Genomic DNA, 15141 nt, shown 5'->3' with positions numbered 1-15141 from the left:
TTTGCAGCCAGGCTTACGTGTGCGCTCCCAAGTGGGAAGGCTTCTGGGGTCCTGCCTGAGGTTAGCACTTGTGCTTCACTGAAATTAATCATGAGAGTAGGAAGAGGAAGGTTTGTGTCCAAATCTGAATTTCTTCAAATTTTCAGTAATTAAACTGGAGTGACGTGCATCCTATCCCTTCTCCCCATTCTAAAATAAATACAAAGCAATGTTTCTGCTTCTAAGTACAATAGTTCTCTTATAGTGCTTTGGCTGCTGGTAATATCATAAGGAGGCTTTTATTAGTTCTTTGACAACACTCCAGAGGTTTGAAAAGTCTGACTCAGTTTGCTAGCAGAGAATCAGACAATGGAGATCTTAGTGCAGCATTTGTAGTCCTAATTAGGGAATCAACCCAATATTTATATTTTATACCATTCCTATAGGTCCTGTTGTAATGTTGCTTGATTTTCTTCCTGGCAGGTGTGATTATTGTCCCGAGTGCTGGTGTTGGTATTGTCCTAGGCGGCTACATTATAAAAAAACTGAAACTTGGTGCGAGAGAGTCTGCAAAGTTGGCTATGATCTGCAGTGGTGTGTCTCTGCTCTGCTTTTCAACTCTCTTCATTGTTGGATGTGAAAGCATTAATCTAGGGGGAATAAATATACCTTACACGACTGGGTAAGTATCTTGGACTCATCTGTGGCAAAACCAGCTTTTTCCAGTAAGCCTGATAAAGAAATGTAAAAAATGCTGATGGTTGATGTCTTGAAGAAGCCACACGTTCAAATGAGAATGCGATGAGTATTGTGATATGAACATACGCTGTTACTATGTGGCCCTTCGGTTTTACATCTAGTTTATAGTGAAGCTTATGTAATAACTCACCTTTTTGAGGAATGGGAAAATGCATTAGAATGTACTTCAGTGATTTTTGCAGGAAAAAAAAGAATATTGTACTCTGTAGATTGCTCAGAGTTTAGTTGGTGTTTCGAAATGTTTTCTGCTCATGAAATTGTGAAAATACTAAAGGGATTATAAAGATTGCGTCTGAATAGGTTGGTTTGTTACCACCGTAATAGTGTCTTAGGTCTACAACCCCTACTTGAGATGAATCACTTGGGCATGTGCTATCAATGTTAGTGGTGTGTGCTGCTTCTGAACTCCTTACTAGATGTATGGATGCCCTCCGGTGCTTGCTGGATCATCACCAAGACACGGATTAGATCACGACCCTTAAAGGTATATTGAAAATGAAGAATGCTTTCATGAAAAAGAAGGTGTGGATGCAGGAAGGTATTGGGAGTGAGGGATTTAGGCTGTGACATTGAGAAATGCATGGAAGGGCATTTTAAAGAAATGAGGGATATTTGGAAGGAGGACAGTGTGGTAAAAGTTGTAAGCAGGTAATTCCTCAGAAGCCTGATCATGAGCTTTTATTTTATTTCTTGTTTTGAGATTTGGAAGACAGCATAGAAGAAGTGCAGAGCAGGAAAAGAGATGATGAAATGGGGTAAAAAAGAACTACAGTGGGGCAATGAGCAAGTCAAGTGAAAAACAAAGAGGAAAAATGGAAAGCAAGGGAGGAAGAAAATAGGCACTGTTTACACAGAGAATATTTTGCATTGCGTGTTGCTAGATGTTGCTACATTGATGTTAAACCCCAATCCCAGAGCAAGGAAAACCAGCAACTGAAAGTCATGAGCTAATGGTTTACTCATTTGTACTCTTAATACCTAGAGTTAAAGCTGAGTGGCTGACTGTAGAGGGGAGTAGCATGGTGATATATCCTCATCTGAGCATAGTGGGCTGAAAAAGGACAGAATGAGGATGGGAAGGGGGTGGAATGCTTTGTTTGTCCACCTTCTGTTGATCTTTGTGACAGCCTGTAGGCGTAGATGAAGAAATGAAAATTATTAGGAATGAAAGCATAGATTTCAGATAGCAATGAATTGAACTGTTTGGCGAGTCACAGTATCCCTGCCTGGCTAATGAGAAGGCTGTAGTTTTCTGTTTGTGTGAAAGTGTTATTTAATTTAAATCTGTTTCTAAAGTGAAGAGAAGGCAAACTATTGCTGTGTAACACATAACTGTCACACTGGAATTGTAAGAGTATCTATTTTTTTTTTACAGTAAGTAATAACATTTGCAGTAAATACATAGCATGAACTGAAACAGGCATCTATTCACAGCTGTTATGAACGTCTGCAGTAGCAGTACTTCTTTACCACCTTCATCTAATTGTTCTTATTGAGAAAAGAGGTGAGAGATGGTAATGGCAAAATTCTCAGAAGTGTTGAGGTATATCAGCTCTTGGAAATCACTATAAAAATAAGTATGCTTAGGCTGTAATGTCATCATAAATTGAGAATTACCAGCATGTTATAAAGCACCGTTCAGCAGTTTGCAGCCTCAGCCCTATATGTTTTTTTCAATGCAGGTATCAAATACAAATTTATTGTCAAAATGATAATAAAGAAGCAAGACTACACATAAATTCTTCTTGAATATCTGACATAGAATCATAGAATCATAGAATGGTTAGGGCTGGAAGGGACCTTCAAAGGTCATCTAGTCCAACCCTCCTGCAAGGAACAGGGACATCTCCAACTAGATCAGGTTGCTCAGGGCCTCATCCAACCTGGCCTTGAACGTCTCCAGGGATGGAGCATCCACCACCTCTCTGGGCAACCTGTTCCAGTGTTCTACAACTCTCATGGTAAAAAATTTTTTCCTAATATCCAACCTGAATCTACTTCCCTCTATTTTAAAACCATTACCCCTTGTCCTATCACAGCTGGCCCTCCTGAACAGCCTCTCCCCATCTTTCCTGTAGGCCCCCTTGAGGTACTGGAAGACCGCTATAAGGTCACCCCGGAGCCTCCTCTTCTCCAGGCTGAACAGCCCCAACTCTTTCAGCCTGTCCTCATAGGAAAGGTGCTCCAGCCCTCTTATCATCTTCATGGCCCTCCTCTGGACCTTTTCCAACTGGTCCATGTCCTTCTTATGTTGGGGACTCCAGAACTGGACGCAATACTCCAAGTGAGGTCTCACAGGGGCAGAGTAGAGGGGGAGAATCACCTCCCTCGACCTGCTTGCCATGCTCCTCTTGATGCAGCCCAGGACGCAGTTGGCCTTCTGGGCCGCAAGAGCACATTGCCGGCTCATATTGAGCTTCTCGTCCACCAGTACTCCCAAGTCCTTCTCCTCAGGGCTGCTCTCGATCCATTCTCCGCCCAGCCTGTACTTGTGTCTGGGATTGCCCGACCCAGATGTAGGACCTTGCACTTGGCCTGGTTGAACTTCATGAGGTTGGCACGGGCCCACCTCTCCAGCCTGTCGAGGTCCCTCTGGATGGCATCCCTCCCTTCCAGCGTGTCGACGGCACCACACAGCTTGGTGTCATCGGCGAACTTGCTGAGGGTGCACTCCATGCCACTGTCCACGTCACCGACAAAGATGTTGAAGAGGGCCGGGCCCAACACGGACCCCTGAGGGACGCCACTCGTGACCGGTCTCCACTTGGACATGGAGCCGTTGACCACTACTCTCTGAGTGCGGCCATTGAGCCAATTCCTTATCCACCGAGTGGTCCATACATCAAACCCATGCCTCTCTAGTTTAGATAGAAACATGATAAACATTCTCTTAATCTTCATGGTCAATCATTTGATAGTTTCAAATCATTTACTTAGTAGACAACTCTTTAACTCAGAGATCAAAGAATGTTATTGTTCATGTAACAAAAAAGCACGCTTTCATTTTGAGGTTTAGTAAAACACATGCTTCATTCTGTCGTTCCAATGCAGTGCAGCGTATGGACATCAAAGCCAGTTCAACAGGCTAGATCGGATGGGAGAAGCAGTACAGCTACTTGGTTCAGAGTAAATGTCTTGCATGATGCTCTACACTAACATGACTGTCCCGGGTCTGAGGTCTGAGCTACCTGCGCTGGCAGCAGCCCAGAGATCTCAGCTGCATTGGGCAGCGTAGGCATTCCCTGCAGGAGACTCTTCTCTGGACAAACATGTTCAGTTCTACTGTTCTTTTCTTTTTTCTTTGATGAACTGAGCCATAAACGAGTACAGAGGAAAAGGATAAGCTGGGTTTTAGTTGACATAGAAGTACGTGCATACCAGTACTCGGCAAAGTAGGCAATGATATTTCATAATTCAGTATGTTTCGTAACTCAGTATTTTTCCAACTGTACCAGCTGTGAGGAAGTGGTTGGGACCTGGAGGCATGCACAGATTAGAATACATTTGCAAGGATTTTCTGCTGGTTTATGTTGGGCACAAGCAGCTTTGCTGTTGTTGTGTGTCATCAGCACTTCTGTTATCAGGAATACCAAGGGCACCTCTGTATTATACATCTCAGCATTTTAGAACCTGTTGTTCTGTGCCCCAGCCTTGTCTCTGAAGGCATGTTTGATATTTGAACACAGTGTAAAATATGTGTTATTTTACACAATGTCAAAATGCATCCCTTCTCTTGCACCATAATGAGAAGTCCTCAATCAGTGAATTGTCTCCTTGTCTAGGCAGCTTTTGAAGATCTCCAAGGAAGGAGACTCCACAGCCTCTCAGGGCAACCTGTGCCAGTGTTCGGTCACCCTCACAGTGAAAAAGTGTTTCCTGACATACAGAGGGAACCTCTTGTGTTTCAGTTTACGCCTCTGGTCCCGTCACTGGGCACCACTGAAAAGAGCCTGGCTTTGTCCTCTTTGAACCTTTACTTCAGGTATTTGTATACATTGATGAGATCCCCCTGAGCCTTCTCTTCTCCAGGCTGCACAGCCCCAGCTGTCTCAGTCTTTCCTCAGAGGAAAGCACGTTAGTGGCCCTTCAATGGATTATCTCCAGTACATCCATGCTTCTCTTTTACTGGGGAGCCCAGAACTGGACCCAGCACTGCAGGTGTGGCCTCATCAGTGCTGAATAAAGGGGAAATAGCAGAGATCAACTACTTTGGTTCTTTATAGACCTGTCCTTTCCATGTTTTGTAGTATAAAGCAACTAAAACAGGCTCTATGGGGAGCTTACTCATAGTGGCAAATTCCTGGATTAGTTTAGTTCCATCTCTCTCATTTCTGGTGTGTAATGAATCAAAACAGACCATTTTGATTGCTTTTTGTTGTTTTGGTGCAATTAAGGTTTAGTTAAAGCATGCAGTTGACTTACTGAGGCACTCCACATAAAAAAAAAAAATTCTATTCTTAACTCTTGTACCACTAGTTTGGGTTTCTATTAGTCTTGTATCTCTTTCAGTCCAATGAGCCAGTTGGATCCCTTAACTTGAAAGCAGTGACTAATTGGATCAGAACAATAACAACAAAGAAGGAATCCAGCTAACACAGTGAGAGGGTCCCTTGTTTGACAGCTACACAAAAATTGCATCATTGCTGCAATTCCAGCTGTTTGCCAACAAGGAGACTGCAGACCTCTGCCATCCAGAATGTCCTTCAATACCAAACCAAAAATATAGCTATCAAATTAAGATAATCCTTTTATCTTATAGCCCAATATTAAGATAATAGAAATTATATGGTGAGGGTTTATCTCCTTTCCTTTGTGTTTCCTTGGTCCTGTAGGTTACTAAAGCGATCTAAACAGATATGAATAAAATCATGTGCAAACCAATTCTTTGTTTAAATGTTACTAAAATATAGTCAGGCACTGTTGTGTTTTTTTTGTTGGTGTTTTTTTTGTTGGTGTTTTTTTTTTTTTTTTAAATGCATTTCATTTACGTTGTAGCCTCATGGGAAGAGGGTCCACCTTTTTTGTCCAATATGTGTGCATTGACTGCCAACACAATGACATTTCAGTCCAACCCTGAGTATCTGAAATAACAGGTCACAGCTCTAAAAACTCCAGGCAATAAATCTTGCCTTATACTTTCCCTTTTCTTACTTTACTCCTATACCACAAGCCTTGCACAGAGTTATAGTTGGAGGGGAGAACAGGATTTAGAAAAAGAAAAATGTTAGGAACTAGGATCCCTTTTATCGTTAGTCACATCTAATAAAGGTCTCCTCATTATTAGCTTTACCAGCATCGTGTCACAGAGACACAGAACAGCCTCCCCAAGAAATGAACAAATGCAATTTGTCAGATTGGATTCTGGGTTTTGTCCCAGAGCGTGTGTTTAGCAAACTTGCAGTTGAATCTTATTAATGAAAGGAGCGTCGTCGTTGTTTGTAATTGAAAGAATGGTTCAGGAAACGCTGTCGTTTGGGACTGCTTTCTGTTCATGTGTGTGTGCATCACGGGTGTCTTTGGCAGCTCAGGTGATGCAGCGCTGCAAATTGACAGTATCTGCACCCACTGAAATAGGCAGGCAGCTGCTTCTCAGACATCCCGTGTGTCTGCAGTGATGAGTGCATTGAAACTAAGCTGCTTTTCACACAGGCCAGCTCCCGAGCAGGATTTAGCAGCTTCGGTGCAATTTCCATAAAAGCCTGCTCTTCCTGACCAGTGCAGGTAACTCTGCGATGTGCTGTGCAGTAATTCAGGGATCCAATGCTCTCGTTTTCCTTTGTGGAGAGTAGACAGCTTCCCAGTGTCAGATGAGGATTAATAGGGTACTTTGGTTCAGTTTATTGCTGTAAAAATATGTACCTTCAAGAAAAAATGATCCCCTACTGGGAGAAGTGTTCACAGAAATCTGTTATGATACGTGCAATATGGTAGATCACGTGTGATGAAAATGGAATTACACAGGTATATGTCAGTAGAGATTTCATGTCCCCAGCATCTAAATTCCCTCATCCTTAGTTTCCCATCATTGAAAGGGCGGTGAACAACAAATGAACAGTGAAGGTAAAAAAGTTGAAAGCATGAACCTCTTACAACTGTCTGACAATGAGCTTTTGGAGACAGTTAATAGATGATTTTGTGTATCACATGTTTTTGAAAGCATGAAAAAAACCTCTCTTTGCGTGCAAGGCATTTGCTGTAAACAACAAAAAAAATCCCTGAAATAAACCCTACAGTGATTTGCGGAGGTTCAAAAAGTGGTGAAAACTGAGGAGACACAGCTTGCAGTAGCTTGTTACTAATTGGAGTATATTTGTTTTGCGTATCTGTAAATTTAAGACTTCTTCCGGGGCAAACAAAAAAATGGTCATGAAATTAAATTATCACAGCGGTCTCAGTTCAGTTCATGCTTCTTATTTCTTGCATGCCTGATTTCATTCACTTTTATTTTTAAGCTGATTGCCTAACCTCTGTGTCATGGTAATGTTCAGCAATGCAGCTGAAGCAAGTTAGCTACGTAAGCGGAGCGAGCTGGGCAGCGGGCTCTCCTGCCTGTGGAACAACACGACCCATCTGCTGCTGAGAAGGGTTTTAGATGACAGAGGGATAAGAGGTCAGAAAAATGCGTTTCACAGGGTGGGAGAGGTTGGAGATGGCAACCTGAGCTGTGCCTTTCCTGGCAGCCTGGGCTGTCTCCAGACCTGTCCACGTGCGGGGTGGCAGAGCCCTGCTGGCAGCCAAGACTTGGGCATGAAGGTCTCTCAGGCAGGTTTGGGAGTCCCTGCTTACTCCAAGTATTCAGGCATCTGGAACATCCAGCTCAGCAGGCTGTCGAGGAACTTGAGAAACTCCAAAAATGCTGCCTCTCCTGTTGGTGTGAAAAACTTCTTCACACTGCTGAAATCAGTGTGTTCCTGAGGAATGTTTTGATGATTTGGTGTTTTCCATCACAGAAGAGGTTCTGTTGAGAGATTACTGGAAAAGTCTTCTGCCTGTTCCTACATGACATGTTGCTGCATATAGCTTTCTGGAATTGAGCGTAATATAATAAGACAAGTTTGAGCTGATAGCTGAGAAGGTGACAGAACCAGTATCAGTCCTGGATATTTAATTTCCTGCTCAAGCTGCAACTTGTTTCTAAAACTGTACCTTGTTTGTTTATGGCGTTAGAAAGAAAACACTCAGAAAGGCTTTGGTTAACATCCAACTAGACCATAAAGTGTAAAGTAGCTCCAAGCTACATTTATGAACCTGATTTGTGTGATCAGTAGATGGTCAATAAATATTTAAAAGCTACTTAGTAATATTTGATCGACTGCAAAAGTGCTCAGCTGGAAAGACATCATATTCAGCAAAAGCAAATAGTGGTGTATAAATACATTAAAAATGAGTCAAGTGGAAGTCACTAAGCAGCAGTTGCACTGCTTAGTGTCACTAATGACAGTAGGTGAGATGACAGATGACACGGGTGACAGTCACTGTGCATACAGCAGCTCCCAAACCGAGTCTCTGATCTGTTCGGATGTTGAAGACGGGAGCAGAAGAACATCCCTTGTGGTCGGTGGGGTAGCTGGGATGCTGTAAGTCTGATGCTAGCTGTTTATCTTTACAGCGGTCCTGTCCACACATTACAGATGTGAAGGCAAGCAAACAGCAGCCCTCATGAGGCTCTGCAACCCCCGCAGTCTGTGAGCATGCGTACAGGATGCAGCCACAAACTCAATCCAGATTCCTGTTCAGTCCTGCCTGGCTGAGGAGGTGCTAAAATTCCCTGGATATCTATTGATCTGCTTAGAGGAGAGATACTTGATCTAATTTTAAACAGCGTTGGACACTGAGCAATACTGAGAGCAGGGCACACAAGGTGGCACAATTAATTCAATGCTACGCTGCGGTGCCTGGTGTGGAGAGGTTGTGCATACCAATGTAATTTGCAAGGCAAGACTTCTGCTTATGGTGCATGTGCAAATACTCATGCCCCAACTGAGCTCAGGACTTCGCTCTGTCTGGTTTTGCAGATTCTGTAGGGGTCATACTGGCATTTGTTCTCAGAAATTCACATCTTCTGGACTGGACTGCACACGGACCACAGGCGAAATAGGATGGTGTCTGCAGCTCTGATTACCACTCAGGTGTGAGAAGGCAAAGGGCACAGTCTTCTCCTGGAGTTGGAGATTTTCATACGTATATTCTAGTCTCTGGAAAAGACCTTTGCATTTCTCTCCTGCAACCTCTCCTCTTTATCACCTTCAACCTCACATGGATTGCTTCAATGTTCTTTGAAACTGGGTTTTCATATCTAATCAGTGGACTACTGGATAAATGATGAAATGAAGGACACTTCGCTTCCATTTGTGAAAAAAAGTGTTAGCTAGTTTAAAAGTGTCAGGCAGAAAGAGGAAGGAGGGACAGCCTTGTGTCATGGAGCTAGGCAGATCCAACCTCTTGGAGGATCCAGAAGCTTTTCCCCTCTGTGGGTCCAGAGTGACTGCAGCTGTGAGCTGCAGCATCTTGCAGTCTGCAAAACACTGATGAAAGGTGATACATGGAGTATTCAGAGTGATCTTTTGAACTAAGCTAATGACGCATCAAAGGTTTCTAGTACCACTGTAATAAAACCCACAAGAAAAATAGTTATTCAAAACTATGTTCTCAAAGCACCCCCTTTCTTCACTTGTTCAGCTACCATGTGTTCTAGATATGAAGAGTCAGAAAACCATGCAGATGACAGACTGCACGGCCCTATCTTCTGAGCTAAACTAGATTTCTGCCATTGTGACCACTGCAGATAGGATAGAGGAGTGTATTCACTGAAGAAGGACTTTGGGACATGTTTGAAATGTGAATTCTTTCCAGAACCCAGATTAAGCATATCTTAGACTCTTCAGTTTCAGAGACTAGTATAGTTACCTGTTCTCAAGGACTACTGAAGTGAAATAAGCTATTGGAGTTCTCCAAGTGACCAAACATACACTCTTGTGTGGTTTTAGGGAGCCAGGTAGGTGGAGATGTTTAAGCTGCTGTGACTCAGAGATGGGAAGGAAGCATTTCAAGTATGTCCAACTCCTTATGGAGTGTATATGTGTTTCCCAATGATACCCCTTTATTAGCATTGGCCACTATGTTTAACAGTTATTGTGGAGGAGATAAGATCTTTCTTATACTGGATTTTTGCTAGGAAGTCAGAAAATTGGTTGCTACAAAAGTTGTTCATCTTCTGTGTGGTAGCCTCTACCCAGCTATTTAGTCAGAGAGAATCTGACCCTGAACTCCTGATGTCCCCAAGAGCACCATCTACACTCCGCAAATGGATGGTGGATACAAGGAAAGAGAAAGGAGAAAAATGAGGAATGTATAGAATTGCAGCAGAAGAAAAGAGAGTAAGCAAGGGGCGAACCTAACTTTAAAAGCTTCTGAAAGGAGAAATTTCTTGGAAGAAATGGCTTCAGTCCTGGTCTCTGCTCCAGGTTTTGCTTGTAGATACGGCGGTAGACAGTTATTGATGAGGAGACATGAACAGTATTGAGAACCTGTTCAGTTTCAGCAGGAAAGATGGAAAGATACACCATTCCGGAGCTTGCTGATAAGAACACCATCAAGGAGATGTAGGTTTGAACCCATTCAGGTTGTGGAAGACCTGGAACCTCAGTGTTCCCACCTCAGGCAACTGCAGAGCTGATGAGGAAGCTTCCTCTTCCAGAAGAGACCTTCTATAAATCCATGAAGTGTGGTGTGTCTGAAGAAGGCTATCAGCACAAAGGGGCAGCATTTTGCTGTGTGTGTAGGAGCTCACTGAGCTTTCTGTAGTGGGCACTGGTATTCCTGTACAGTGTCAGGGTGCAGAGAGCGTCCTCCCCACTTCTAGGAGCTTGGTCACCTGCACTGAAAGAGTTCAGCTGGTTCAGTCCAAGGTCAGCTCTGTCACTGCTAAGAGCTGTTGTGAAGAAAGCTGGAGGCAGAAAGTACTGCCCTTCTTTCTCGTGGACTTGCTGTGTGATCACTGGACTGAGTCTGTCTGTGGTCATTGTCTCTAGACTCAATTCTAGTCTGGTCTTGTCATCACTCTTGGCTCCCATCTCACCTTCCCTGGCCAGAGTGCCAGTCAGAAAGTCAGGCCCTCACTTCCATCTTCTGAATTTTTTGAGATCTTGAGAAGAGCCAGTTGTCTTGATTCCTTACAGAACCTGCCTTTCTGACTGGCACCTGGAAGGACTAAAAAGTTTCATGTTTAAGTATTGCAAATTGCAGCCGATAAAACAAGTGGCTTGAAACTGGCCCTCCATCTTCTGAAAAACTTGCGCGTTGTGGTACTGAATATTCAGGTGCTTTGAGACACAAAGTAGCACTTACGAGCCTAGAGTGCAGCTATGACAGAAAGTAGCGTAATAAAATGGAGGTTTTCCTAAGTAACAGGAGGAGCTTCAGGTGAAAATGTTGATACCAGCTGCTTTTTAGTTCTCAGTGGCTTGGAATCACCTTACGCAGTGAAGAGGGAGTGCGGGTGCAGAATGCAGGAACCGTGATTTCTTTAGACAGAAAGGTATTTAGGAAATAAGAGCTAGGGTCCCTAGCCTCAGCCAACCCTATCACTTGGAAGTAGATCGATATGAATAAGGTCATTCAGGTAACTTTTCCATTGGTTTAATGCAGTCATGTTGCTGGCAGTATTTTAAACCCAGATGAAATTCCAAATGAGACGCAGAAAATTGAACCAGCAATAAACCACACTGCAGACTTTTGCTTTTCCCCTTATTAAATTAATTTAGCAACCTGAAACAAGACAGAGAGCATGGCAAGTGTAGTAAAAATAGGTATAAATATAATATGGGATGTTTAAAAGTTCATACTTGTTATAATTTGGCTGCGTAATGACAGCAGAAAATAACTTAGATTTCAGGGTGTGGCTGCATATATATCTAAGCAGAACAGTTATTTTCTTTTTGATACCTGAGCTAGCATGTTCAGTAACAGCATGGATAAAAGGTAATACTTTATGCCTATACCTTCAGGTACCTTCTGGCATAATGCCTTCAGGTAATACTAGATATGATTAGATTAGATTAGTTAATATTAGATGTGGTTCATTTAATTGTGACTAGATTATTTCACTAGAGCTTGCAAATATTTTCATGTTGGTCATAGGAACCCCTTAAGTTTATTTTTTCGGGAGCCTTCATGTGTTCAGAATGTACAAGGAAAGTAGTAGAAGTGATGGCTGTGACATAAATCTAGTGAGAGCCAGATTCAAAACAAAGAACAGCTCATGTAACAGGCTGTGGACTGTCAACAAATCCTTGCTGTTGGATATTGTAAGTGCAAAAATTTTTATCTCAATAGGATAAGTACATGGAAAAACAATTGGGGTTTATTAACTAAAAACCCACATCAGACACAGAAAATATTTTGGGCTGACCCTCATTAGAGGCCAAGAGAATACTTTTTCGGGGGGAGTTACTTGCCCTGTTCTTGCTCTTCCCTAGTCATCTTCTTATGGCTACTGTTGGAGACAGGATACTGATGAAGAGACAAGAGTGGTCTCAACAGCCATTTTCGTGTGTTTCTAAGGTTTTCAGAGAAAATGTACACGTACAAATATAAGTTTTCATTTAGCCTTTAGCCAGCCAAGGAAAAAAAAACAGAGCTACAAAGCTCATCTGAGCAATCCTAGGAACTGAAAGGGCCAAAGGTAGTATATGTAGTAACTCTTTATAAACTAGTCTGAGGTTTTCAAGAAAATATGACCATTAAAAGTAAAAGGCTTTTCAGACCAGTTATTCATCAGAAAAACATGATATGATCGTATTTATGATCATAAATGAGGAGCTTCTAGATAATAGAGACTGGCACCTTACATCCTCTGATATTAGCTTGATATACACTGGGTCCAGTTATGCCAGTCCATTTTTAATTTGGAAACAAACAAACTAGTATCTGTTTTCTCTAACTCTTTCATTTTAACACTCTCTGCTTCTCTATAATCAGAATTTGTATATACGGTTACGTAGGGGTTTTTGCTATTATTTTCTCCCAGTGAGGTTGCCTGCTAATGCTTTTCCTCCTTTGTTTTGTACTCCAAAACCTTACGCTAGCCAGGAATGTTGAAAGTCCGGTGTCACCTTGGGCTTTCCTTCAGTGCAGGGAGTAGCTGGGTGTCTCCTCTTGGGTTTGTGCCCAAAGCAGGGCATTTTTAAGTGACCTGAGTTGTTTTGGGCAGGGCTGAAGTGATATCATACATAAGACAGGAGCTGGTTAGTTTGGTGACTGTGTGGCTTAGTCAACCTGAGTCAAAACCTGTGATGGTGACAGCCGAAGATCAGTTGTAACCAGAGTTGATTTCTTTCTACTGGTAGCAAAAAACATAATTTGATCAGTGGGGTTTTTTCCTGTAGCATCTTCTAATGAGGAGTCTGTCATCTGACAGATACAGTCGCTGGTGTTATTAAGGCCTTTGTTACTTCTGGATTGAGCTGCAGTGGTACAACTGATATGGTAAAGTAGAGCCATGGTGGGATTATATGTTTATAAAATCTCTATTCCAGCCATGGGTTGTACGCTGGCACTCAGTGGTTCGTACTGTCTGCCCCTTGGCAGCTCAGGTTATCAGGTATTGGTTCGGTCTTAGGAGTTTGTCTTGTTTTGAGACTCCCAGCACCCAGGGCAGTGCCATTTGAGGGGACCAGCACTGCTTCCAAATGACCTACTCTCTCCAGACAGGGCAGATGTGCTGTGCAGAGGTGTTAGCTGGAGGAGAGGGTGTATTGGGAGAGACCTGTAGCTCTCTCAGTGCAGTGCTTCATTTGGGCCTTGTTACAGGAGCCACTGAGCTCAGATGAGTGCCATGAGCTGCTGCCTTGGTTGAGCTCCCTTTGTGCATCTGTCTCGTGGTGAGGACATGCCCAGGCTGGCATGGTGCTTGCCAGTGAAGAGCTGATGCAGTTCCCTGCTGTGGCAGTTGAGATCTGTTCAACTACCTGTTTGGAGCAGCAGAGATAGATGATAGATGCTTTTTGATGTGTGTGTGTCCTTCAGCTTTGAAATGCCCTTTAGTTCCTTCTGAGCATGCTGCCAAACCCTTCTGGGGAGGACCTATAAAGTTGGACTTTGGAAAGATTTTGGGGAATGATCCAGGGAAGTGAAGTAGTGGTCTTTTACAGACATTTAGTAAGAGCACAGCACTCCTTCAGATCTAGAGAACTTCCTGTGGATTTCACATATACATGTAAATAATACAAGCTTTAAGTTTTCTGAACAGTTTTTGGTATGTGGGAAGAGATGCCTATTAGTTCAGATGATGCTTACATCTTGTCACTGAGCCCTTCACTAATAATCAAAACCAAAATGCTACAGCTTAGGATAGACATATAGAACAGTGGTGTCTTAAAGGAAAAAAAAGCAGTGTAAAATACAACTATTACTTAGGCAAGTAAGATACGAGTTTTAAAATCTGGTATTATTTTGTATTCCGTTTCGATGGAATTGATGACAGGGATGCCTTGGGTGTTCTTCTATATTGTTTAAATCATGTACATAACCTAGAGTTATTGCAGTTTTTCTCTGATAATCAACTCTCAGTTCCAGAGTTAATGAGTAGGATGTTTTCTCCCTCTGAACAGCAGGATATCTGTGCTTGCTCTACTAGCATGTTCTTTTTCCTTTCTTCAGTCCCACTCTTGCCATGGCCCACAGGAATCTGACTGGGAGCTGTAATGTTAACTGTGGATGTAAGATTCATGAGTACGAGCCTGTCTGTGGATCAGATGGAATAACATATTTTAATCCTTGCCTAGCTGGCTGCATCAATGGTGGAAACCATAGCACAGGGGTAAGTGCTTCACCCACCCACCCACATGCAACCCGCGAGTAGCCCCTCGGGACTGATGCAGATCAGACTGCTGTTTCTGACACAAACATCCCCCCTCTGAGCTTCAGAGAAGTTGCTCTGCAGATAACTCGTGCATGAGTCTTTCCATGTTTTGAAAGGCTGATAATGCTACTATTGCATGGTCCCACCCCCCTTCCTTTCAGTTATGTGCAAATTTTGAGGCACAAGTTCATTTGTAGCAAGTGAATCCTCCAACCAAGTGAGGGCTAAGTGCCACAGGATAGGGAGGGCTGATGTTTCCAGTGCAGATGCTGAAGTCCCTGATGGCAGTGGCCTGCATGTCTGATGTCCCTGCAGGGCTTGGAGAAGGGACCTTGAGTCAGTGTCATCTAATTCAGCTTTCTGCTAACGCAAGCAGCTGTGTCATACTGTCTTTCTGCAAGCTCATCAGTGTTACTCTTAAGACCAATTTGAGATTTTTTTTGGCTCCCTCTCTGAATGGGAGGAAGAACTTAACTCTTCGGGTAGTTGGAAGTGTTTTAAACTCCTGCTTAATGTTAGTTCTGACCTGATTAAAGTCATTA

The 15141-nt window shown here is 42.9% G+C and overlaps 1 protein-coding gene across 1 annotated transcript in view; it reads left to right on the top strand.

Moving 5' to 3' along the window:
• SLCO5A1 (solute carrier organic anion transporter family member 5A1) overlaps positions 1-15141 on the top strand; it is an 82462-nt gene that overhangs the window by 59189 nt on the left and 8132 nt on the right. Inside the window, exons 5-6 of the mRNA XM_086609376.1 lie at positions 463-661; positions 14398-14557. Of these exons, the coding sequence (XP_086465502.1) occupies positions 463-661; positions 14398-14557 (359 nt within the window). The remainder of the gene's footprint in view (positions 1-462; positions 662-14397; positions 14558-15141) is intronic.

The sequence above is a fragment of the Tauraco erythrolophus genome, chromosome 3 (assembly GCF_009769465.1).
Source record: "Tauraco erythrolophus isolate bTauEry1 chromosome 3, bTauEry1.pri, whole genome shotgun sequence".
Lineage (NCBI taxonomy): Eukaryota > Metazoa > Chordata > Aves > Musophagiformes > Musophagidae > Tauraco > Tauraco erythrolophus.
The sequence above is the reverse complement of the archived record's forward strand: the minus strand, read 5'-3'. Positions and strand labels throughout refer to the sequence as shown.